The following is a 27,500-nucleotide window of genomic DNA, read 5'->3' as shown; positions in this document are numbered from 1 at the left end:
CCGTATTAATAATTAATTACAATCACCAACACCACCATCGCCATTGTCATCACCACCACTACAACTGCGAACAAAACTTCTAATACACAGGGTCCTATCTGCGTAGACGGAGATAAAGGTGCCCCTGGATTGACTGGAGGACCAGGAGATGCCGGTTTACCAGGACAGCCCGGAATGGCTGGATCTCAGGGCAAGCAGGGCCCCGCAGGAGATCGTGGACCCACAGGTCCACAAGGACAACCTGGAGAAAAGGTTAGTCATTCGCCAGGTCTTGGCAAATAGTCTTGAAAGAATGTTAACTTGAAATTCTAAGGTTCAGTCATATGTGACCCTCCGTCTCAAAACGGTATTATGCCGGGATGATTCAGACCCCAAAAAGTGAATTTAGAGATAGATTGATGAGAGATTTGACCTTAGAAGATTTGGCAAAGCAAGAAGTAGTCTTTATACTCCAGCATAACGTACAGAAATTATACCCAAGTTGGATATTTGTGGCTATGAATTCAATTTCCCTTACCGAGTGAATCCCGACAATGCAGCTCTGATACGGTGGGTCACATATGTGACTATCAAAACGGTATTATGTCGGGATGAATCAACCCCAAAAAGTGGATTCAAAAGTAAAATCTTACGAAATGCAATTTTTTTTGGTTTGTTGAAATGAGAGAATTTGTATTTATTCTCCACAATAACGATTAGAAAAATAACCTCAAGTTTTTTATTTGTGTTTAAAATTTCAATTTTCATCTTATAATTCATCCGGGCATACTACTGTTTAGAGAGGGTAGGTCACATTTTATAAGGTCAACAGTTAATTGCTTACCAAAGCACGGCTATGTGGTCTTGTGTATGACCCTCGCCTTCGGATCGGAAGGTCCTGGGTTTGAGTCCTGTTCAGAGCAGCGGATAGTTGAATTCCTGGAGAAAGCTCTTTACTCACATTCTCTCACTGTACTCAAGTGTAAAATGAGTACCTGGCCGTGAACAGCGTTGACTCTGTCTGAGATATATTGTAATATCGCTTTACAGGCGTCATATTTCATTGTACGTGTTTCATGTTGCTGTTGGCTGTTGACCCTTGTAAGGCGCTTTGAGCACTTTTAGTGGATATTGCGCTTTATAAGTGCATGCTCTAGTTTTTAAAGCAAATCGAGTATTCTTTTTCTTCCTATCTGACATCTCATTATTATAAGCACTCTGAATTACAAAATGACTACGTACTTACTTACTTACTTATCCAAACCAGCGACCACCTGATCTCTAGCCTTTCGGTCTTGTGCCATGACGTAGAAGTTAGACGTCTTTTGTGGTTGTTCCAGGTGACTATAAAGTGTGTTACTGATGCTTGGATTTGGTGGGAGGAATGTGCATCTCAGGTCTTCAAGAGGTTGACATTCAAGCAAGTGGTGTGTTACTGCTCAACAACCATTTAAGCAAAATTACAAAAGACACATCCCCTTCCTGCCCCCTATGTCAACACCCCAATGAAACAGTAACACAAAATGACTACAACATTCCTATTATTTCATAATATCGTGTGTTATTATCTCTTTTTTCCTCCCAGGGCCCCCAAGGTGGAATGGGACCTGCAGGTACTGCTGGAGATGCAGGGTACCCTGGAATCCCAGGTACCCCTGGACGGCCCGGGGACCGAGGAAGTCCTGGACTCAATGTAAGCTGTTTTTAGAATTTTTACAGTACAGCACGCGTACAACGGCCTCGGCTGCAACTGGAAATTTTAAAATCCCCGTTCTACAGCCTATATAATTCATTTAAATCATAGTAGTTAATAGTAGTTAAGACCTATGTAGTAGGCATCCTTCCGTCATAAGAGACGATGGTTTGCGCCCTGTATGGCTTTAGTCTCATCAGTCTTGTTGAGAGCAACAACGGGTGTGACTCAGCAGACCAATCCTTGCAAGGCAGTCTCTACCGCAGTTGTTGCACACATAGTTTGACAGTGTGTTTGGTATTTGGATCTGCTGCCTCTCTTTCCTCCTTGCTCTCCTCTCCTAAAACTTCATCTTTCTCCTCTCCTCACCTCTCTTCACTCCCTCCATCACCGCATATCTCCAGCCGCTGCGGTCGTCAGCAAGCGACTCCCAGGTGTTTGAGTCGATGCCTGTAAGACCTATGTATGGTCAGCATTATTATATGGCTGCGAAAGCTGGATAAATTACAGAAGACATTAGAAAGAAACTGGAGGCAGCAGAAATGTGGTTTCTTAGAAGGATGTTAAGAATCTCATTGTCAGAGAAGAAAACTAATGAAGAAGTATTAGAGCAAGCTAAAACTAAAAGGTTATTAATTCGTACAATAAGAAAAAGACAAATGCAATTTTTAGGGCACCTAAATCGACTTAAATGTATTGAACATCTTACTCTCACATGAAAGATAGAAGGTAAAAAGAGTAAAGGTAGACCAAGAAAATATTTGAATAGTTTGAACAGCTGGGTGACAAAGAAAGAGAAGAGTAATATTAGTTTTCTGAGGTTATCTTATCAGAGAGATGAATGACGTACCATGATCACCAATGTCTGGCACAGACTTGGTACTTGAAGAAGAAGAAGTTAATAGCGGGGAAATAGTTATTGGAACATGGCTACAATGGGGTGTGAGTTGCAAGATTACCCAGTTGAGAAAAACTACGTAATCAAAAAGAAAAGAGGAAGGCATAAAATATCGATCTATTTAAACGACCCTCCTCATCTTGGCAAAAACTCTCAAACCTGGGACTTTGTCAAAGTAATCTGTGACTGTTTCCTGTTTTAATTGGAATGTAACATTTGCAGTGATGGGCACACAGGGCCTTTTGCAAATACAAGATTGAAGGTTTTAATGACAAAGGGGAAACCCAAAACGTGACATCATGGTTAAATTAAAGCTTCTATTCCATTTTGTCATTTTGATATTTACTTTTATGATTAGGAAAGTTGATACAAAGATAGAACTTGCTAAAAGTTGATACAAAGAGAGAACTTGCTAAAAGTTGATACAAAGAGAGAACTTTCTAAAAGTTGATACGAAGATAGAACTTGCTAAAAGTTGATACAAAGATAGAACTTGCTAAAAGTTGATACAAAGAGAGAACTTTCTAAAAGTTGATACAAAGATAGAACTTGCTAAAAGTTGATACAAAGATAGAACTTGCTAAAAGTTGATACAAAGATAGAACTTGCTAAAAGTTGATACAAAGAGAGAACTTTCTAAAAGTTGATACAAAGATAGAACTTGCTAAAAGTTAATACAAAGATAGAACTTGCTAAAAGTTAATACAAAGAGAGAACTTGCTAAAAGTTGATACAAAGATAGAACTTGCTAAAAGTTGATACAAAGAGAGAACTTTCTAAAAGTTAATACAAAGATAGAACTTGCTAAAAGTTGATACAAAGAGAGAACTTGCTAAAAGTTGATACAAAGATAGAACTTTCTAAAAGTTGATACAAAGATAGAACTTGCTGGATTCATGCATGCTGCATGCTGGGTGACAAACATTTTAGTATAATAAGTTATCACCCATGAGCATTTGATTTCGGCATGCTCAGATTCTAGCACACCTGTTTGCTTCTCCTGAAAGCATTCTAGAATCCACCAAGTACTATATAAAGAATCCTTAAGCATGCGCGTATTGGACTTAAATTGGAATTCTCAGGGCAGAAGAAAGGTTTGTAAATAAAGAATATCTGAGCGGGTGGTTGGATGGGAGCATCACGCTTGAATCATATACCTATGATGTTCGCATGGGTGTACGATCCGATAGTGGCGGGTGGTTGGATGGGAGCATCACCCTTGAATCATATACCTATGATGTTCGCATGGGTGTACGATCCGATAGTGGCGGGTGGTTGGATGGGAGCATCACCCTTGAATCATATACCTATGATGTTCGCATGGGTGTACGATCCGATAGTGGCGGGTGGTTGGATGGGAGCATCACCCTTGAATCATATACCTATGATGTTCGCATGGGTGTACGATCCGATAGTGATGTCGTTTCTTCATCTCTTTACTAGCCTATCCTGCTTCTTTGGTTTGTGATTGTATTTTTGACAGGGGATATTTTTTTTTCTGTAAATCTTCTGCCTGTTTGTTCTTGGTTATTTATAATTTAGCTTATGATATCTTTAGGTTATGATTTTGATTTACATTTGTACTATTTTTGTTAGATTGCTTGTTTTTTTGTTTCAGCGGTCTCTCATATAACCTCAATTGTGTTGGAAGAGACCTAAAGCAACAAACAAACAAAAAAAAGAATATCTGTGACAAAATCTCAGACCTACCAACCCTTCGGATTTAGTTATGGAAACTCCTGATGTTTGCCTTCATTCCTGATTTCACCAATTGCCAACTATTTTCTCGATTTTAATTGCATGTTATCATTTTAAAAAACATCATCATCATCATCATCATCGACAACAACAACAACTACTACAGCTGCATCACCATCATCGTCAACAACAACAACAACAACATCATACTCATCATCACAACTACCATCGTCGTCATTATCAGATCTTGACTTAGATTCCAGATTTGCCCAAAAAAATTTCCCCCGACTTTTGTTTCTGAAAGATTGACAGGTCTGAAATATATTTTTGTAACAATTTGACACCTAAGGATAAAGATAGATCTATAATTTAGCATTGAAAATGGCATTAAGCATTTGTGACTGTTCGCCTCAAAACGGTATTAAGTGGGGATGGTTGAGATGTTGAAACACAAAGACATTCAATGGACAGATTTTACAGGATTCAGGTTTGACGAAATCCCCATAACAAAGAAGTTTTATGGTCGCAATGAATAAAATGCTTAAGTCTTATCTTATTATGCCCTGCCTTGCCTGTCCACCAGCAGTGAATGAGTAGTTTGTTCTGTTAGATCTGGTGGAAAGGTGGGTGTGATAGACAGACGTCCTAGACAATGGGTAACATGCAATTGCTATTATCTATTTAACGCGATATAAAATAGGATATGGCGCGGAAATACTATTGAGTTTTTTTTTTTTGTTTAAACACAAAGACATTCAATGGACAGATGTTACAGAGATTCAGGTTTGACGAAATCCCCAAAACAAACTAAGAAGTTTTATGGTCGCAATGAATAAAATGCTTAACTCCTCTCCTTACCAGCTATTTACAGAATTTTACCCTAAACATCATACTAACCCAACACAAAAATAGATTTTTCAAACAGATTAGCAACGAGTATATTCTACATTTTGTTCAGAAAAATGAGCTCTGCAACACAGTGTCAAGTTTTTTTTATAGCTATAACTATAACAAAATGAAGTCGGAATAAGAAAATTGTTGGCTGCATCGTAACGAATGTGACGATTTTCCTCTGGGTGGTAAGGAGAGGGTTAAGTCTATCTTATTATGACCTGCCTTGCTTGTCCACCCATCAGTGAATTGAGTAGTTTGTTCTGTTAGATCTAGTGGAAAAGTAGGGTGTGCTAGACAAGTGTCCTAGACAATGGGTAACATGCAATTGCTATAATCTATTTAACGCGATATAATAATAATAACAATAATAATATATCTTCATTTGGTTACACATTTATAACAATACAATATTGACATAGACACACTCACACAAGATGCACACTAGTAACATAGTAGTTAACATAAAAAAAATATTAAAAAAAAAAAACAAATAGGATATGGCGCTGAAAGACTACTGAGTTTGTTTTTGTTTTTTTTAATTGTTAATCTCCTCTTTTCTTTTCTCAGGGACCTCCAGGACCCTCCGGCCCTGCCGGCCCTCAAGGTGAACCCGGACTCATAGGAAGATCAGGTGCTTTGGGAGAACCTGGGCCAGCTGGACCCCCAGGAGATGAGGTCAGTTTTGGGTCATTGAGCTCTCATCATTTCTCACCCAAAAAGTATTGTACAAAAATAAATAGAGACCAATTTTTTTTTTTAATTTATAAACATGGAACATTTCGAGCTCAAAACCCTTCTTCACCCTATAACAAAAAAAGGTTTCTTCTTATGAATGAGGGGAGCTGAATTTTAGTTGGTTTCTTTATGTTTCTTTAATATGGTTTATTAAAAGCAACATACAATTTTTTTTAAAACCCCACCAAACTCGAAACATTTTGGCTCAAAATCCTTCTTCAGTCAATAGCCAAAAAAGAAAAGTTGCAAACTTAGTATTTAATTTTTGGCCCCCAAGTCAATCTGGTGTTATGTTGGGATAAACCACGTTTCAGAGTAGGTTGTGTGTATAATCTAAACAGCCCAAAAAAAAAGACCAGTAAAATGTTGCCAAGCTGGATGATTTTATGACCACATTATTTTTATCTTGAAATCAAGGGAGTGAACTGACATACTGGGTTTGCCAGATTAATTTTGTAAAAAATGCCAAACAAGTGGTAGAAAAATATGATCTTTAACAAATGCCAAAAGTTTTCTGCTAAAATACACTCATAATAGTCAAATAAATCTATTTTTAAAAAATCTCACCGCCATGAAGTAGTGTCTTGATTAAATGAAAAATCTCATTACGGATATATTATGAAATAAGTGTTGATTTGTTACATCAAAAGGTGAAATTGGCAGGCAGGCTTATGGCCATATCATTTTGGTAATTGGCTTTTGCTAGTTTGCATCCTATTGCTCACTGCTGAATTAATTAATCACCATAGTCATGAATAAGATTTGGTATTTTGAAATCGGCACATTATTCTACACGTTAATATATTATGATAACATAAATGATCTTTTTTTGACCAACTGTTTGTAGTTATTATGCGTATTTATTATTGAAGTAAACTGATGTGGGTAATGCTTTTTTTCTAAAACTTCAAAAGTTCTATTCAAGTACTTTACTGTCTATCAGTTTTCCGAATCAGGTCTACTGCCCGCCACATAACACACCACATTGGGATGGTGGGTGACATGTAATTTTTATGGTTGGCTGAAGAAGAGATATTTTGAGATTTCGGTGGAAACCTTCTCTTTAGGTATTTCATTAAAAAATTATTTTTTTTCTAAAACCATCTATTTTTTATATTTTTGTAAAAATGTAATGTGTATTAAATGCACCGTAACAACGCATTTTGACGGTATTATGGTTTGTATTTTTATTCAGGGTGATCCAGGTGATGATGGTCAGAACGGCGGTGACGGACCTGATGGACCTCAAGGACCTCCAGGACCCCCTGGACCCCCTGGAGCTCCAGGAGACACTGGTCCCAACGTAAGTGTAGAATTAACCAGTAGATTTTTGACCAATCAAAAGATAAAATTTATGACACACCCTCACACGTGCAAGGACAAAAATATAGTTGGTTGTTTATAAACAGTAACGTGAATGAAATCGACCAATCACTGATCATTGTTATTGTTTTTATACCGCCAAATGGGTGACTAGTAATCACACGATTTTCTCAATCAGATTATAAAGGTTTAAATTTACACATATTTTTATGTGATAGTTCTATTTATCAAGCTGTAGAACAGTGGGTATTTTACTTAAACACAAACCATCGATAGTTGTAGTTTGATGTGTCTACCAATCACTGCCATTGTTTACATTATGACGATTGTCCGAGAGGCGTGGTCATCTACCTGTCTATTATCTTTAACATCGTATGCAGCTATTTGCCCTTAGATTGGTAGGCCCGAGGGTCGAGTCCTACCCAGAGCGGCACATAGTTGAGTCCTTGGAAAAGGTTCTTGAGTCAAATTCTCTCACTGCACTGAGGTGTAAAATGAGTACCTGATTGTTAACAGCATTGTCTCTTTTTGAAAAAATTGTAATTTTGCTGAACAGGCATCAAGTCTTGCTCGTCCTACGTGTTAAGCGTTGCTGTTGGCTCAGGTACTTTAGTCAAATTCTCTCACATCACTGAATAAATATCCTTTGGATAGGATGCTAGTCTATAGGAATAATATGCTTTCTGCAAGATCTAACAAACTCAGCTATCCAGTCACTGTTCAAGTTCAAGTTCAACGTCTTTATCTGCAAAAAATGCGAATTACCCATCACTGCAGATTTTATACAATTATGTGGTGACTTTCTCCATTACATATTGTGTTATTGAGTTGAAAGATAAATGTTTAATAGTTGACCAAATTTGTTGTGTTTCGTAATATCTAGGATTTCTGGTGGATAAATGTTTAACAGTTGACCAAATTTGTTGTGTTTAGTAATATCTAGGATTTCTGGTGGGAGAGTGTTCCATTCCTTGATTGTTCTTGGGAAGAAACTGTTTTTTTTATATTTGTTGGTTGTGTGTGTTGGGGTTGTGAACTTAGTGCTATGATAATTTCTTGTGGATGTACAGTGTTGTTTTGTGAAATACTGTGGTAGAGTTACTGCTGCTTTGGTGAGTGGGACAGAGGGAGAAGAAAAAGTACACCTTTCTGTGTGGTATTGTTAGCATACCTGCCAACCCTTCCGCTTTTGGCGGAATCATTCCTATTTTCACTCTTCCATTTTGTGCTATTCCACCATTGTCTCTAAGAATTCCGATTTTCAAAAATTATGATAATGGTAAGAATAAAAAAGAGCGAAGAGGAGGGAGGGGGAGGGGGGGGGGGGGGGGGTGAAAGAGGTGAAATTCCTATTTTTTGTCTCAAATTCCTATTTTCAGGCGTTCTGATTCCACTTTTGGAATGTGAAGGGTTGGCAAGTCTGTGTTAGATGAAGTTTTATAGATAATCCGTCAAACGGATGTCTAATGTTTGGTTGGGGTTCCTGACCTCCCATAGTGGGCAGGGAGGTACATACTGGGTCTTCTCTCTCCCTATATTCGTTTTCCAACTTGCTTTCTGTCTTTGTCTTGGAATGAGATTACTAGGTTTTGTCCTGACCCTTGGCTGGGAGAGAAACAGTCGAATGTATAGTTAATTTTGGGAGATGATATTTTTGTCTCCTTGTAAAATATCTCTCTGTTATGCTCTATATTATGTTCTGTTTACGTATTATATATGATATGTAAACATTTGAGTGTGTTCCTATTAGTGGGGACCTGTGCTTGTGGCTGGATGAGACTTTTAGGTGGTCTCAAACTAAGTACTTTGATAGTGTGCTCTTGGAATCAACATCTGTTTCCTACTTAAACAAATTCCCTCTTGTCTTACCTTTTCTGGGGTGCTTTAATTGTAATTCTTGAACTTTTTTACTATCCTATTTTTTTCCTTTTTACTGGCGCTGATATGACCTTAATGTGTAAAACCCTTAAAAACAAAGAACAAACAATGTCTAATATCATCAAGAATCACCCATGTTGTCCAAGCATGCAAATTGGGGGGTTAATAATCTTGCCCAAGGGGGTTCCGTTCCGATAGCTCAGTTGGTGGAACACTCGCTTCAAAATCAAGGGAACTGAGATCAATCCCAGGTGCAGCCGAGATTTTGTTTTTGTCCCCTCCCCCCTGTCCACCCTGCAGTGATTGGGTAGCTGAGTCTGTTAGATCTGGTGGAAAGTACTTTGCATTAGACTAGTGTCCTATCCAAAGGGTAGCAAGAATTGTCCGTTTCACGCTACAGAAACTGGGATAAACTCCAGCTCCAATATTGCCCAAAAAAAAAAAAAAAAGTATCCGAAGAGGGGCTCGAACCCAGGACATTCCCAGTCACAGTGCAATGCTTTAACCACTCAGCAAACCTGTCAAAGTTCCAAGTTGCCAACTCAAAACTAGTAATTCCTAACGACAAACATCAAACAAAGAAGCGGTTGAATGTAACACAATTCAATAATTCATCGTGTTGTATGTTTCTATCTTGTCAATCCAAGGGAAAAGATGGAATGCCAGGGGACCCAGGCATGGAAGGACGCGTAGGAGAGAAAGGAAGCCGAGGCCGTACAGGTACCTCAGGCCCTCTTGGCCTCCCCGGCCCACCAGGATCACAGGGTAATGAGGGGCCTGAAGGCCCTACCGGAGAAAATGGACCAGCTGTAAGTAGTTCTTTTTTCATGATAAGTTCTATAAATGATTGTAATAATGAGGATTGATAATGATAATAATTTAAAAATTGGTAAAGATAATGACGATGATGATGATAATAATGATAATAATGGCAAAAATAGTAATAAAAATAATAATTGTAGTAATTATGATGATAATGATAAATAATAATAATAATAATAATAATAATTATTATTATTATTATTATTATTATGATAATAATAATAATAAATAATGATAAAGATAATAGTAATTAATTATGATTCTGATAAAACTAATGATAATAGTATTTATAATGAAAACGTTAATAATTATTATTCTTGTTATTATCATTATTTTCATGACATTTCACCCAATGCTTTTCAAACTTTTTAATTTTTAATTTTTAATTTTTTTTTTTTTTTTACCCAGGGAGAAAGAGGAAGCGTTGGCCCAATGGGGCCCACTGGCCCCTCAGGATCTAGTGTAAGTATCAACTTTTATTTATGACCCCATTCCACTGCTTTTGGAGTCCACCTTCTGTCACAGGCTCTGATATCAAAGCTCAGTGTTTGACTGCTTTTATGCTGGCTTTCCTCATGCTTGAAGAAATAAATAGCAATCATAAATCAGATGGAAGAAAATAAAGGGCATGAATAGCAATCATAAATCAGATGGAAGAAAATAAAGGGCATGAATAGCAATCATAAATCAGATGGAAGAAAATAAAGGGCATGAATAGCAATCATAAATCAGATGGAAGAAAATAAAGGGCATGAATAGCAATCATAAATCAGTTGGAAGAAAATAAAGGGCATGAATAGCAATCATAAATCAGATGGAAGAAAATAAAGGGCATGAATAGCAATCATGAATCAGATGGAAGAAAATAAAGGGCATGTGCTGTAATAATAGGAGTGTTAAAAGTACCATTTAAGTAATAGTAAACAAACAAACAATTTTTTTAAAATTTTGTTTTGTTTTCTGTTAACTTTTAATTAATTCATTCACTCACTCATTCATTCGTTCAGTCAGTCAGTCAGTCATTTATCCTCTAAAAACATTTTGATTTATTCATTCACTCAACCATATTTTCATTATTTTTTTTCATTCGTTCATTCATTGATCAGTTCATCCATTTATTCATTCCGTCTATCATAACATTCAATTGATTCATTCTCTCAATCATATTTTAACCCTTTCATTCATTTGTTCATTCATTTATTCAGCTATTCATTCATTTATTCAGCTATTCATTCATTTGTTAATTCATTTATTCAGCTATTCATTCATTTGTTCATTCATTTATTCAGCTATTCATTCATTGTTCATTCATTTATTCAGCTATTCATTCATTTCTATTCATATACTACAGGGATCCAAGGGAGTCCAAGGAGACACCGGACGTAAAGGTCGACCAGGATTCAAGGGAGATAAGGGATGGCCAGGACGACCTGGAGGTCAGGGATTACCAGGACCTCAGGTATGAGATTCTCACCTTATTACCTTCTCTTGTCGACGGGCACATTGGACCGTCACAAAATATCCATGCATTTCTGGTATGGGTGTAGGGAATAATATGCCTTTTTATGTTGTGTGTTGGTGTGTACTATCTCGGTCGAGGCTGTTGTGAGTTGTTGTCATGATGTTCCGTTTGTGATTGTGACGTCATATTTTGTTTGTCAGCGTATATAAGCGACAGTCACCGCTTACTCGCTCTCTTTGACTTAGTTGAATCACTTTATAACGTTTTGTATTACGAACAACAAAATCTAGGTATGTGTACTTAGTAAATCGCATTCTACCCACTTCGGTGGCGCCTACCCACTCATGTGGAGATACATGCCTCGTGCATTTTATTCATTTATTTTATTTCTCATCGTGAATCCCACGACAGTCTTCCTTTCCTTCAATCATGCTCTACGGTCTGCCTCCAAGTTAACTTCGGCCTACCTCTCGTTTGAATCCCAGATGACTTCCACCTCATGACATCTTTTGGGAATTTACCATCCTTCATACGCGCTACCACGTAGTCAAACCATCTCACAATCTCCTTTCCTGCAGTAAACCCGTCATTTCGATCGCTTCCGTTCTTTTCATTATTTCTTCATTCAGTTCTCACATAGTAATAAACACTGGTATTAATTTATTCAGCAAGGTCAAAACTCTCTTTGTCATCGCTATTATAATCTTGAGAAAAAGCTATTATTTTCATCATCGCCATCATCGTCATTATTTTTAAAAAATCTTTTATACTAACCTCTTTTCTAAGCACATCCACGCAGTCTCAGCATATTTATTTGATTCCTGTATATTACGATTATGTTGATTTGTCGATTGGAAATTCTATATTTAATTTATGTTCTGCATTTGCAAACTGTCTAAAATCTTTAAACCTTTGAATTTCGAATCTTTAAAATTGGACTGAAGCCTTTCAATTTTACTGTTAGAAAAAGCAATTTTAATAATTTTTTGTCACAGTATGAAATATTTCACTAAAATTATCTGATGTCACATTTTTTTTTTTCTCTTCCTCCCTTTTATTAATTTACTTATTCGTTTATTTATTTTTTTGTCTTTTATGGTTGGTTTGAAATGTTGTTTTTCTACTGTGTGTTTTCCTTCTTTTTTTCCTCCAGGGAGGTAACGGACAGATGGGACCTCCTGGACCCCCTGGAAACAGTGGACCTGCTGTAAGTTGAAAACAATAGACTAAGAAAAGATGCACAAGGAACATATATTTGACCCCTCGCCTCAAAACGGTATTAAGTCGAGTTGGTTAAGATGTTGAAAATTGAATTTATAGCCAGAAATATCAGACTTGTGTTGAGTTTGTATGTTTTATTGAGGAGAATGGATACTATATTTTAGGGTGCTAATGACAACAATTTATATTTTTGATCAGTTTAACATTTAATTCGGTTTTTAAGCATCTGGTTCATTCCAACATAATACCGTTTTGAGATGTTGGGTCACATATATTTGTTTGTTGAATTTTTTAAAAAATATATGAACATAACATTACTATTTGACATTATAATGACTTACTTGACTTGACTAATGCCTCTTGGCTCCTGGCGAAGCATAGGGCCTCAACAGCGCTCTTCCATCTTCTTCTGTCCTTGGCACAGACCTTTGCCTCCTCACTCCAGGTAAGATTGGAGACGCACAAATCTTGGTGAAGGCTTCTCCTCCTCCAAGTCTGTCTTTGGACGATCCCGTTTCATCTTGCCCTGTGGGTTCCATTCAAGAGCCTGCTTGGTTATATTACAGGGCTCTTTCCGCAGGGTATGGCCAACCCAATAATACATTGCCTCTAAAAAAAAGGAGAGGAGCAGTCTACTCAAAGCGGTGCCATCTCATGTATTTTACCCAGGAATTTTGAGGGTTTCAATTGAATTTGTGTGGTTTTTTTGTTATCTTTTTTCTTTTTGATGTGATTTTTGCATATTGATAGCCTTATTGCGTATTGTTTTTTTAAAAAATTCCTTATTATTTTATTTTCCAAGAACCGATAAGAATGAATATGTTTTTGTGCTTTGGATAGAAATGCTGATGATTTTTTAAAAAAAATTTTTTTTTCAAAGTCAAGTTTCACTGGCATTTGCAGATAGGCAGCTGTGAATTCAGTGCCATAATACAACATTTGCATCTTAAATCTTGGCTTAATTCTCTCCTCACCAGCCATTTTCAGGATTTTCCCCAAAACGTCCCACCCAACTAACACAAAAATATATTTTTATCACTCAAACACAATAGCAGTAAGTTCTTCCAATGCATAATTTCTTTAGCAAAACATGCTCTACAACACACTGTTCATTTCCTTTTAAGTTTTATGATGTACAAGAGAAATTTGAATAAGAAAAATGTTGGTTGTATCGTAATGAATGTGACGATTTTCCTATAGTTGGTAAGGAGGGGGTTAAAGAGGAATCTATGATTATTAATTGTGCAGGCAAAAAGTCATTGGCGATTATATATCATAACGTGACACGTGTATTATTGCTATATTTTAAAAAAATAATTGGTTTGTTTATGTACTCATTTAATTATTTATTTATTTATTTTTATTTATTTATTTACTTATTCTTGTATTTATGTTTAATTTTGCATTTGTCTCTTTCTGTTTTATCAGGGTATGATTGGACAGAGAGGTCCTCCTGGGCCTGTTGGAGAACCAGGACCCTCTGGACAGGCTGGATCTAATGTAAGTTACACACTCTTTTTTTTTTTCTTCGGGGAATCAACAAGGACAATATCTTATATAAATTGAAATTGAGTTAACTCACTCAACCCTAACACCGACTTTATCCATAGTTAACCCAGGTTATGTTTACCCCATGTCTATTCATTACATTTTTCTGAGACAAATTATAGGCGTAGTATCAAAGCTAATGGTTTTAATTTTAACATGCTAATTAATGGCTGTTGAATAAAACTATCTATGCACATGCTTTTTTTTAATTTAATTTTTTTCCAGTTTTGGAAAGTAGCAAAAATCTTTAGGATTGAATGAGTTAAATAGAGATTTTAATGTGTATCTTTGTTATTGGAATGAATCCCCACATCTAACAATACAGGTTTTTATCGTTTGTCTAAAAACGAAAAGATCAGCTTTGAAAACGAACAAATTACCAAACACGAAACATTTCGGGCTCAAAACCCTTCTTCAGCTCTTTGCTGAGACTTTTTCTCCAATTCCAAACAACTTTTTTTTTTTTTAATTCAGTATGAAAAATGCCAATCTGGCATTGTTGCATCTCACTCGAACAACCCGCAACACAACAATTTGGTTTATCTTATCTTCTATTTCATTTCTCAGGGATTCCGTGGAGAGGCTGGTAATGACGGCCCCAAAGGCCCACGTGGACCTCCAGGACCACCTGGACCACCTGGAGCCGCAGTAAGATCATTTTCTCATGTTGTTATTTTTAAATTGATTTTTTTCTTTCTTTTCTTCTTATGTAAGTAATCGTCTCAAAATGCTATTATGTTGAATTTTACTTGATGCCTAAAATTGAATGCGAGTTGAAATTATTTATTGTCATCATTTAGGATAATGTAAACGTTGCTCATGCTGCTTGAAACTCGAAGAAATAAATAACAATGTGAAATTGAATGTAAGCATCAATTTAATTTCTGTTTTCGTATATATTAAATTGAAGCTTACATTCAATTTCACACTGTTAGTCATGTAGGATTGTGAGTTTAAAGATAAACATCTGAAAAGGTTTGTATGAAGCAGTGCCAGACAAATCGGCAAGAGAAAAACAACAAAACAAAACCAACCTGCCTCAAATGGGGATTTTGATTCTAAGACATCCTAATAATGATCAGTAATCAAGAGGTCTTAGGTTCGATTTTCTGTCGAGACAGGCTGATTCTTTGTGATGTTTTTTTTTTAAATTGTATTTTTCTTTCTCTTTTGTCTGACACTGTTTCATACACATTTGTCAGATTTTTATCATTATCGTCATCATCATCATCATCATCATCATCACATATCATATTTCACATTATTATTATTATTATTATTATTATTATTATTATTATTATTATTATTATTTTATTATTATTATTATTATTATTATTATTATTAATATTATTATTATTATTATTATTATTATTATTATTATTATTATTATTATTATTATTATTATTATATAATATTATTATTATTATTATTATTATTATTATTATTATTATATTATTATTATTATTATTATTATTATTTATTATTATTATTATTATTATTATTATATTATTATTATTATATTATTATTATTATTATTATTATTTATATATTATTATTATTATTATTATTATTATTATTATTATTATTATTATTATTATTATTATTATTATTATTATTATTATTATTATTATTATTATTATTATTATTATTATTATTATTATTATTAATATTATTATTATTATTATTATTATTATTATTATTATTATTATTATATATAATTGTTGTTGTTATAAATGCTATTCTTATTGTTGTTCTTATTGGCTCTATTGACATTGACATTGATTGATTTTATAGTCCATGTATGATTCCAATGTCATTGTAATTATCATTGTTATCCTTTACACCCAACCAGAGCTACGGACCAGTCTACCCCCAACAGGCTGCCACGGCCAGCAAGGGTAACGATCCCTACAGGGTAAGGCATTTCCTCCTCCTCTTCTTCTCCTTCCTCCTCTGCCTCATTCTCCTCTCTCTCTCTCTCTCTTGCTTATTACAATCTTTTTCTCCGTCTCCTCCTCTTCCTCCTCCTCTTCTTCTTCTTTTTCTTTTACTTTTTCTTCATCTTCTTCTTCTTCTTCTTCTTCTTCTTCTTCTTCTTCTTCTTCTTCTTCTTCTTCTTCTTCTTCTTCTTCTTCTTCTTCATGAGATGAGGAAGCTGATAGACTCGCAAAATACAAATAACAAAACATACCGCATAATGTCAGCGAGACATAATCTGTGATTAAAAGCCTTCATACTACACCATTGCGTTCAGATGATTACCATTTGCTTCCCAGACAAGTACAAGTAATCCTGTTCTGCTTTGGGACAGGACACAATAGACTTAAAAAGTGAGGAGGAAGATACAGAGCATAATATACTGCAGCAGTGCAGAAAATACTCAACCCATAGAGAAGAGATATGGCCCTCTTCAACTTCTGTACATAAAAAAAACTTTTTGGTCCGCTAGAAGAACTCAAAAAAACGAGTACCTTCATCTTCGAAATGGGATCCCAGATATTAAGGCATAAGAGAAGAAGAAGAGCAACTGCCTAAGAGCTGAAAGAGTATATTTAAGAGATTAACTAGTGGTGGCTGAGATAAGGGTGTTTGGTAAGTGACTCCAGTCCCGGATGGCATGCGGGAAGAATGAGTTTTGCTATGCTTCTCTTTGGCACTCATTAAATTGAAAAATTTCATCCTAACTGTTATCTTCTTGCTCTTGTTTTTTGTATTGTTTTTTAATTTCATTATTTAAAGAAATATAACATGTCTTGGATTCTACAAAACATGTTGTATGCCACTCATTTATCAATTATAATGAATGGTTACATGTTATTTATTTATTTATTTATTTATTTATGTATTTTTGTTGTTTACTTTCAGCAATTCGACCAGCCTATTGAGGTAAGGAGTTTTATCTTTTATAGAATTACATTATAAAACAAACAACTTAATTTTACGTAACTGAAAAAAAAAAAAAAATTATAAATCTTTATGTTGAGCACATCCAAATAGAATTCTTCTTCTCTCGTAACTGTAACCTTAGCAATGATTATAGATCTAGATCTAATTCAAACATGGCAAATTATCCCTTTTATAGAATTACATTATAAAACAAACAACTTAATTTTACGTAACTGAAAAAAAAATAAAAAAATTATAAATCTTTATGTTGAGCACATCCTAATAGAATTCTTCTTCTCTCGTAACTGTAACCTTAGCAATGATTATAGATCTAGATCTAATTCAAACATGGCAAATTATCCCTTTTAATAGATGAACATTCTGTCCAGAGTGCAACAAGCAACGGCCATTGCTCACCACGGAATATCTTTTATAGAATTACATTTTAAAACACACAACTTTAGTAGTAGTATATGACTGACAAAAAGGCAATTAACATTTTTGAACACTTTATATTGAGTATGTCCTAAAAGAAATTTTCTTATAGCTTAACTATTATCTTAACAGTGATTAGAAATCTGAATGTTTCAATCTGGCAAGTTATATATTTTGATAGACATTCTATCCGTATCCGATGTTCAGCAGGCAATTGTCCCAGCCATTACTCACTACTCAAACAAGAAAAACTCTGTGTGTTTATGTTTTTATGGTCAAGTTATGGTTATTTATTTATTTATTTATTCACTTATTTATCTATTTATTTTTTCTGTCTATTCATTGATTATATTCATATGTATTTATTTATTTAATTATTTTGGTAGTTTCCTTTTACCTGTATTGATTATTTGTAAATTCATGGTTCATATTGGCAATTGCATAAAATAAACCTTTGAATTGAATTGAATTGAATTGAACTGTTATCCGTAGATTTAAAAAAAAAAATTTTTTAAACCCATTATTGATTCCAGGAGAGAGAAGAGGTTGTGTTCACTGTCAGTTTGGCTCTTGAGGCATTTGAACTGTTATCCGTATATTTGTTTAAAAACATTTTTAAAACCCATTATTGATTCCAGGAGAGAGAAGAGGTTGTGTTCACTGTCAGTTTGGCTCTTGAGGCATTCACTCGCAGCTTCCGTCCTGTAGGCAAACACTCATCTCCTGGAAAAACTTGCAAGGACATTAAATTGGCCAACCCAGACTTTAAGAATGGTGAGTATGACATTTCCTTTTATCTTCATTGACTTTTCTTTTTGCGATGTACTATCTGAAAACATGAAAACTGTTGCTGCTTGAAGCTCGAAGGAAAAAATAACTATAAGTCTTGAAATGTAAGCTCCAATTCACACATCTCTCATTAGTGTTTCATTCTTCGTGTTTTGTTGATAAAGGGGAAACCCGAAACATCCACAGAATCTGTCTTCGTTTAATAAATTGGAGCTTTCTTTTCAATACTTATCGGTTTTTTTAATTTGAAAACAACAGTATTTAAGGGTGATTTCGATGTTTAAAAAATGATTTTATAGTAAAGATATCAAAGTTAGGTAAAGTTTTATGTTTATTAACCAGTTAATCATTGTATTCCAGAGAGACAAGTATTTAAAAATTTGGCCATAAAAATTGTCCTTTAAAGAACGATCGATTTTAATGACCTTAATGACCTCATCTTAGCTAAAGCTCTCAAACTTGCCAAGATGAGGGTCATTTAAATCGATTGATATTTTAAGGACGAGTTTTTTGGTCAAATTTTGAAATACGCGTCTTTTCAGAGTTCGGCTGTGAACTAATTGAGGACAATAGATAATTAAAATTTCATATTACTTACTTACTTACTTACTTAATCCTCTTCGGGCCTTGAGGCACATAGGGCATCCACCAGACATCTCCATTTTTTGCGATCGGCTGCTTTTGCGGTGGCTGTATTCCAGGACAGGCCTGCTTCTTTTAATTCTTTCTCCATCGTCCTTCGCCAGGTTTCTTTGGGTCTTCCCCGCTTTCTCTTCCCATCTGCTGTCCAGTACAAGGCTGTCTTGGGAAGTGACCCTTTTTCCATTTCATATTACTGGTTACTTTTAACTTCAAAATTCAGTTTTTCGTGTTTTGTTCATAACAAGATAATATGATTTTGAGACAACTGGTCGCACAATTTCTTTTGTATTCTTTATATGGATATTAACCTATTCATTCATTCATTCATTTTCAAAACTATCAAAGGTTTAAAAGAGTTGGTGTTTCAAACAACATTGTCAAAATACTTGCCCCTTTACCCAAATAATATCAACTTTGCCCTCTATTTACGTACATATTTCGAAAAAGAAAAACTGTTTTAGGTTTCTCTTCCCTGCCAGATTTAGGAGGAGCAGAGGAAATTTTATGCAGAGAGTCAATGTTATGGTTTTAAGTTTTAATGTGCACACTTATCTACAATGGCATCAATCAGCACAGATGGCATATTTTTCTCTTAACCCTCTCCTTACCAACTATAGGAAAATCCTCACATCTGTTACGATAAAACCAACATTTTTCTTATTCAAATTTCTTTTGTACATCATAAAATTTAATTTTAAAGAAAATGAACAATGTGTTGTATCGCAAGAATTTACTGCTATTATATCTGAGTGGTAAAAAACCTATTTTTGTGTTAGTTGGGTGTGAAGTTTTGGGGAAAATCCTGAAAATGGCTGGTAAGGAGAGAGTTAAATCTTTCAGTGTTGGGAGGCATGGATGGCATATTAGATAAGATGATATGCTATATCTGCGACTGATCAAATGTCTCAAAACGGTATGTGTATTTGTGAACCTTGTACAAATCGTTGAATTGGTAGAGCGCTGACTCCACATGCCAATGGGACTGGGATCCATTCCCAGGTGATGCAGAGATATTTTTCCTAACCGCCCTGTCCACCTAGCTGTGGTTCTGTAGCCGGGTCAAGTAGATATGGTGGAAAGTACTTGGTGTTCGCCTTGCATCCTATATACAAAGGGTAGCAAGCAATTTCTATTGTCCATTCAAAGCTATAAAAACTGGGATAAACTCTGGGTCCATGAGCTGCTCGGCTCTGAAGGACTAGATGAAAACAGTTTGATGCTTTGTTCTGTCTCAAAAATCGTCTTCTTCTTCAAGTACCAAGTCTGTGCCAGACATCGGTGATCATGGTACGCCATTCATCTCTCTGATCAGATAACCTCAGAAACCTAATATTACTCTTCTCTTTCTTTGTCACCCAGCTGTTCAAACTATTCAAATATGTTTTTATTGGTCTACCTTTACTCTTTTTATGATATGATATGATATAAGTCCAGATTTATGTAGGCTTTTACAGCCTTTTATCTGCTATTGTGCATTCGTGAACGTATTTAATTCAAGTCTCTCAAAACTGGGCATGCCACATAGTGGAAGGAGGTGTCTGAATTTAACTTTACAAACAGTATTTTTCTGTTTCACAATGAGCATCAAGACGGCACTTTTAACCTTCTATCGTTCCTGTAAGAGCAAGATGTTCAATACAAAAATATGAAAAAAAAAAGAAGTCTTATGATAAGTGCCGGTCGGCATGTCTGCCTTTGTGAAGAATTTCTTCTCTACCAAAAGTTTATTAATAGTTTTCAATCTGCTTTCTAGGTGAATACTGGATTGATCCCAACGAGGGCTCCGCTGATGATGCCATTTTGGTCTACTGCAACTTTGACACTGAGGAGAGTTGTGTGAAACCATTTGCAGGCGAGGTAGGTTTCATAGTCTTGTCTTGTGTGTGGCCTTTTACAGTCTGTCGCATTTGTAGATAGCAGATGTAGGAAATAGTGCCTTGAATAAAAGTGAATAATTTGTCAGGGATGGGGGTTTTTTTCCTCTGTCTTTTGTTTTGTTTTGTTCATCTTGGTTTTTGTTTTATTTCTTTCCTAGTTTTTTTTTTTTAAGGAGGGGGAGTAGGTGGGGGGGGGGGGGGGGGGGCATTTTTATGAGTTTTTAAATATTAAAATAAAAATCCAGTTAAAATTTTATTACAACTATAACATGATATAAGATTGTATAAACCTGCCCTGAAAATTTCACAACTCTATTGATATTGCAGTTATAAAGACCAGAATTTTATTTTAAATGGTACATCAGAAAATCAGTACAAAATGGAATGAATTGCTGTAAAATTTTTGATTCCACTTTAGACAGTTTACATCAAAATTCTTTGGAGGATGATTGCAAGTCATTAGGCATTTGATAGTTGTGATGATACTGTCAATGTTTCATCCTATACTTTCAATATCTTACTTTCTTCTATTATTTCAATTCTAGTTCTCTGCCCAAAAATGGATTGTAAAGAGACAAAATGCACAATATTTCATGGAGGATATCAATGACGGCAAAGAGGTACGAATTACACAGATGTAGAATTTATTTTGTCATTCCAATTTATTTTCAATAAATCAGATGTATTTTTCATCTCAATTTTCAATCACATAGATTGATTTTTCTGTTAGAAAATAATGCACCTATTGTTAAATCTCGATTTCCACTCATTCATTTTTTTATTATTTTTAAATATATATATATATCCATCAAAAGGTTTTTTTTGTTGTTTTATTTTTAAAACAGATAAAGAATAAAATAAAGTTTGTTTAAGCTTTGTGTTCTTACTTTAGAAACATATGTAATTGAAATAAAAACCTGATATTCTTGAAATCTAAACCTGTTATACTTGAAATCTAAACCTGATCTACTTGAATTCAAAGTCTGTTGTACTTAAACAAAATCTGTTATACTCGAAATCTAAACCTGTTACACTCTAAACCTGTTTTACTTGAAATCAAAGCCTGTTAAACCTAAATCAAATCCTGTTTTTCTTCTTCAAATTTAAACCTGTTATACTTTTAAACGTTTTTTTTTCTTTTTTATTCACTTTTCATTTCCAGTTCAGCTATGATGCCACAGATGAGCAAATGAGAATGCTCCAGCTCCATTCAACAGCTGCACGCCAAACGGTCGTCTTTGATTGTCTGAACACAGAGGCCTACGGAACACGATTTGTCTCCATGACTGAAGAAGAAATGGACTCAGCTGAAGGACAATTCAAACGAAGCACTTTCATTGATGTCACCGATGAATGCGTACGTTTAAATTAATATATAAATAATTAGATAATTAGAGAACGGATCTAACAAACAAACAAGCAGAAAAATAAGTTCTGTATATATAAGAAGTTCCTTATATCATTTTTTCACATTAACTCAGTCAGTCCTAGAGATTTTTTTGCTACTTTTCAAAAAGGGAAAAAATGTATTAAAAATGAGAATGTACATAGATAGTTTTATTCAACTATCATTAACGTGCAAAAAATAAAAACATTAGCTTTGATACTACGCCTATAATTTGTCTCAGAAAAATGTAATGAATAGGAATGGGGTAAAAATAACCCGGTTAAACTACGGATATAGTCGGTTTAGGGTTGAATGAGTTTATAACAGGAGTTCTGTATATCAGTAGTTCTTTATATTTTATAGTTTTTAAAAATATCAGTTTGAATATTATTTGTTCTTCAACTTATCCTCCCCACATATTCTTTTTCTGTCATCCCTGCAATTCCTGCTTTGCTTTTGCACAGATTCTTATTACCCAGCGCATTTACCTCTTTAAAATTAAAAAAAATCCGTAATGTTTGGGAGATAGAAATTGTAGTCACTGTAGTTAACTTAAAAAATAAAATTAAGAAATACCACCACAAGGACTAAAAAAAGGACTTTAAAATTCTTAAGATTATGTAGTCTGGCATCAATTTTCATTTTCAATAAGTTTTAATGACATAGAGATGCTCATGAAATTCTGGAACTCGAGCCAAAATTTCGTAATTTTACGAATTATTCGTAATTGTGGACAGGTCTGGTTATTATTATTGTTATTATTATTATTATTATTATTATTATTATTATTATTATTATTATTATTATTATTATTATTATTATTATTTTATATTAATTAATTAACTAATTAATTAATGTGTGTATAATATTTATATCACTAATTCATGATTTCATTATGATTTAACCCCATCCAGGAGAAAGACAACAAATGGCACAAAGCCGTCTTCACCGTCCGTACCAACAAGACAGACGTATTGCCAGTCACAGACATGTTGCTCTTTGACGTGGGACGAGAGGAGCAGCAGTTCGGTATACACCTGGGACAGGCTTGCTTTAGTTAAATTGTTTTTTCTATCATTTTTTAGATTATTTATTTTGATTGTTTTTAAAATATAAAATTTAGTTTGTGTTATTATTACTTTTATAATTGTTTTTTTTCATTTTTATCAATAAAATGTTATAGAAATTGGCTTTTCTTCTTTTTTTTTTTTTTTAATATTTCTTTTGCTTAGGGATTTGTTGTTTTTTTTTTTGGAGGGGGAGGGGGGTATTTTGATTATTATTAATTTTTTTTCTTCTTCATATGTAATTCTTCTACGAGTTAATTTGGACGTTCTTGATTGCCATTTTTTAAAAATCTTTTTTTTTTTAATTGTTTGTTTGCTTGTTTATTTGTTGTTATCTTTTGTCTTGTATCGGGATATTCACGAATGGTCAAATTTGTCTTGTTTATTATTCTTCTTATTATTTTTTATGTTTGTGTGTGTTTGTTTTTTATTGTACGTGTGTGTGTGCTTTTTTTTTTCATTGAATCTCATTGATTGAAATCATTAAATTTACTCTCATAGTCATTTTGTACATAAATATCTCTGTGTCATCCGGTTAAACAAGTGAGAATCAAAGCAAATTTTAATTTCTTCTGTAAAGACAGACAATGAAAAAAATAACCAGTAATTCAGCTATGAAGCTAAAAAATAATAATTTGCGGAAGTAAGACTTGGGTATCTATCATTTTTGTTTTTCTTTGGTTTGTCTGCCTTTATTCTGCCAACCAAAATCCTTCACTAAGTTAATTTTTTTTGTTGTTGTTGCTGCTGTTATGTTCTTCTTTTTCTAATTTAATTCACAAGTATTATTAAATCTTTAAAAAGCTCTTATAGCGTTGGGAGTTGTTTTTTATTTATTTTTTTTTTTTTATGTCCTTGTTTTGTTTTTTGTTTTTTTTTTTCTTTTTTTTTTTGTTAATGAATATATTATAATTATTTTTCTGAACCCCATTGACTGCATTTTAGCTTGTTTTTATGTATCACTAAGTATTTGCAGTCGAAAAGTTTTGATTTACCTTTTTATACCTTTATTTGTTTACCCGGTTGATATTTCATTCAAGAACTGATCCATGGTGCTATTCATCTCTTTTTACCTTTTATTATTTCTTTATATATATATAGGGGGAGGGGGGGGTTGTCTTTGATTTTTTTTTTTTTTGGATTTTGTTTGTTACTCAGTGTTTTTTTTTTTTTTTTGTTTTTTTTTGTTTTTTTTTATATATGTTTTAATATCCGTTTATGAACTCTAACTGATATACAGTGCCTTTATCATACTCCGTCCAAATCAAACAGTATTATAATGAGGTTGCTGATATATTGCAATGTTATATATCTATTATATATATTACGTGTCAATGTCAATATAATCATCATTCATCGATCACGTTGTTATAAATCATTTACATCTTCTTCATCGTTTATCATTATCGTCGTCATCATCATCAACTTCATCATAATCATCATCATCATTATATTCATAATCATAATCATTATTTTCCATTCATGTTGTCTTCATGGCGAGTAAATGTATTGAATTAGGTATCTAGGCAAAAACAAAATTTGTTTGTTTATTTGGTTTTTAAAAAATACATATTCTTATTATTTGTTTGTTTTTGTTTTATTATTGTTGTACCAGTTATTTTATTTTCAAAGAGAGCGCTGTAAATAAATAGATAACAGTTACTAGTCAGGTTTTTCGTTTAGTTTTGTTTTTGTTTTTGTTTTTGTTTGTATTGGATACATGGCAAAAGGCATTTTACAAATTGAAATAAGTTACAATACATTATTATATCCATATAATACCACATTCTCGTTGTTTGGGATCTGACACGGTAAGTCCATCTTAGCCAAAAAGAATACGCTATATAATGGTACATACTACATAAAAATTATTGCTGCCCCAATAGAACTAGTTCAATGAAATGAAGAGATATCAACAACAACAACAACAACAAAAAACAACAACAAAATAATAATGATGATGATAGCAATGTATGACTACAATGACAGTGTACATAACTCATCTTGCTATCCAAGAAATAATCCACCAACGTGTCATTAATTTGCCATGAAATGTTAAAGACATATCTTTTTGGCAGGTTTCCAAACAGGGAAAATGGGTGGATGGATAATGTAACTTACTTTAAGGGGTAAACGATGCTGTTGTGTCCTACTACCATTTCTTAATTTGATTTTATTGTTTGTTTGTTTTTTGTTGTTTTGTTTTTTTGTGGGTTTTTTTGTTTGTTTGTTTGTTTGTTGTTTTTTTTCTGTTTTTTTTTCGTTCTTTTTAAAAGTTTAATTTGACCAACAATAATGTTGTTGTTGATATTATTCATATTATGATCCGAGTTTGTTTTTGTTTTTGTTTTTTTTTGTTTTTTTAAAAATTGTTTTCTTTTAAAGTGGATGTGAGAATGTAAACTATAACGTGTTACTTTGTATGAACCGATTATGTGAAGTGAGATCGTTGTGTTGAGAAGCTTGTGTGCTGTAAGATTTTTATCATTGAAAATGAGATGAAAATGATATTAACGTGAATTGAGGTGTGCGCGACGAACAATTACCTTAAAATTACCGTAAACCATTGTTTAATAATGGCATCATAATGATGATAATATTTTGTAATGTTCATTACTCGAAAGAAAGGTGTCAGTGTCAGTGATTTATCAAATGAAGCATGTGGTGATACATTTCATTGTGCATTCAGTTGTACGAAGAGTGATACAGAAATAAATTGAACATCTATAAATGTGGAGACAACGTGTTTGGACTTTTTATTTTGTGTGTTTGGGGGGGGGGGGGGGGGTTAATTCATGTTAGTTGTGTTTTTGTGATATTATTTTGTTTGTTTTGTCTTTTATTTTGTTTTGTTCTTCTTTTTTTTTCCTTTTCTTTTATTTAGGATTTTTGTTTTTCTGTTTTGTCTCTGTGTGTTTTGTTGTTGTTGTTGTTGTTGTTGTTGTTTTGTTGGGGTTTTTTAAGGTTTTTTTTTCTTTATCTATTTTTTTTTTAAGAACGCTCGCAGGGTAAATTCCCCTAATGCGAGGAAACGTTGGTTTTTGTGTTAAAAATGCCTTTTTCTCTCTCACACTAACAGACACACACACACACACATCGATCTCATCCATACCTTTAGATGGTATGGTACCAATAAATAACCAAAGAGAGAATTCTTCCATTATGAGGTGGGGGGTAGATAGAACTTTATCATTTCTCCTCCTGTTTAAAACAACAAAAACGTTCAGTGACTTCCGACTATATTTGGTCTATTGTGTGATGCAAAGCTAAGCTTTCTCGAGGGACCACGTTAAATCAATGCACACGTGTGGGGTTCCTGACCTCCCATAGTGAGCAGGGGGGTGCATGCTGTGTCTTCTATCCCCTTATATCTGTTTTCCGTCATGCTTTCTGTCTTTGTCTTGGAATGAGATTACTTGGATTTGTCCTGGCCCTGGCTGGGAGGGAAACAGTCAAATGCATAGTTATTGTTTTGGGAGATGATATTTTTTTCCTTGTAAATCATCTCTCTCTCTCTTATGCATATTATTCTGTTTTATTTGCATATTATATTATATGATTTGTAAACATTTGAGTGTATTCCTCTTAGTTGGTGCCTGTGCTTGTGTCTGGATGAGATTGTTAGGTGATCTCAAACTAAGTACTTTGATAGTGTGCTCTTGGAATCTACATCTGTTCCCTATTTGAACCAATTCCCCTTTGTCTTGCCTTTTCTTTAGTGCTTTAATTGTATTTCTAGAACTTTATACTATCCCATTTTCTTCCTTTTTTACCGGCGCTGATATGACCTTAATGTGTTGCAAGCGCCGTAAAACCCTTAAAAACAAAAACAATTTCATGTGCCAAAGTGTCATAGGCACTGAATTGATTGAAAAATCCATAGACAAAAACAAAATTTTCTTCGAATTTGAGATTATAAATTTTTTTTAAGTGTTTCATATCGTCTTAGATTTATTTTTCGTGAAAAGGTAATTTAAGTAATTGGGAACATTGTTTGGGGGGGGGGGGGGGGGGGGGGGGAAGCATTTGTGAATGAACAGCAACCCCCTTCCCCCTCCCCCAATAACTATACCTCTTCACTGGAGAAACGAGGACGACATGTTAGAGCGACCATAAACCAAAAATTTGCAGGACAAATTGATTCACGTTGTATAGAAGGTACGAAATTGATATCGCTCAGCTTTTTGTTATTGTTTTTAGATTTAGACAGCCAATTTGGTGATTACTTCTCACTAAATTATATTAATCAGACGATAAACGTTCAGG

At 34.0% G+C, this 27,500-nt stretch overlaps 1 protein-coding gene across 2 annotated transcripts in view; it reads left to right on the top strand.

Moving 5' to 3' along the window:
* Positions 1-25,971, top strand: part of LOC144958240 (uncharacterized) — a 90,669-nt gene extending 64,698 nt beyond the window's left edge. For both annotated transcript variants that reach the window (XM_078890076.1, XM_078890075.1), the window contains exons 30-46: positions 91-252; positions 1,565-1,672; positions 5,730-5,837; positions 7,093-7,200; positions 9,746-9,907; positions 10,329-10,382; positions 11,272-11,379; positions 12,536-12,589; positions 14,032-14,103; positions 14,719-14,799; positions 16,004-16,066; positions 17,017-17,037; positions 18,111-18,246; positions 20,657-20,760; positions 21,326-21,400; positions 21,943-22,137; positions 23,082-25,971. In XM_078890076.1, coding sequence (XP_078746202.1) covers positions 91-252; positions 1,565-1,672; positions 5,730-5,837; positions 7,093-7,200; positions 9,746-9,907; positions 10,329-10,382; positions 11,272-11,379; positions 12,536-12,589; positions 14,032-14,103; positions 14,719-14,799; positions 16,004-16,066; positions 17,017-17,037; positions 18,111-18,246; positions 20,657-20,760; positions 21,326-21,400; positions 21,943-22,137; positions 23,082-23,228 — 1,758 coding nt within the window. In that variant the 3' untranslated portion in view covers positions 23,229-25,971. The remainder of the gene's footprint in view (positions 1-90; positions 253-1,564; positions 1,673-5,729; positions 5,838-7,092; positions 7,201-9,745; positions 9,908-10,328; positions 10,383-11,271; positions 11,380-12,535; positions 12,590-14,031; positions 14,104-14,718; positions 14,800-16,003; positions 16,067-17,016; positions 17,038-18,110; positions 18,247-20,656; positions 20,761-21,325; positions 21,401-21,942; positions 22,138-23,081) is intronic.
* The last annotated feature ends 1,529 nt before the right edge of the window (positions 25,972-27,500 follow it).

Source organism: Berghia stephanieae, chromosome 12 (genome assembly GCF_034508935.2).
Source record: "Berghia stephanieae isolate SIO BIC M18660-M18661 chromosome 12, UCSD_Bste_1.3, whole genome shotgun sequence".
NCBI lineage: Eukaryota > Metazoa > Mollusca > Gastropoda > Nudibranchia > Aeolidiidae > Berghia > Berghia stephanieae.
This window is presented reverse-complemented; position numbering and strand designations above follow the sequence as displayed.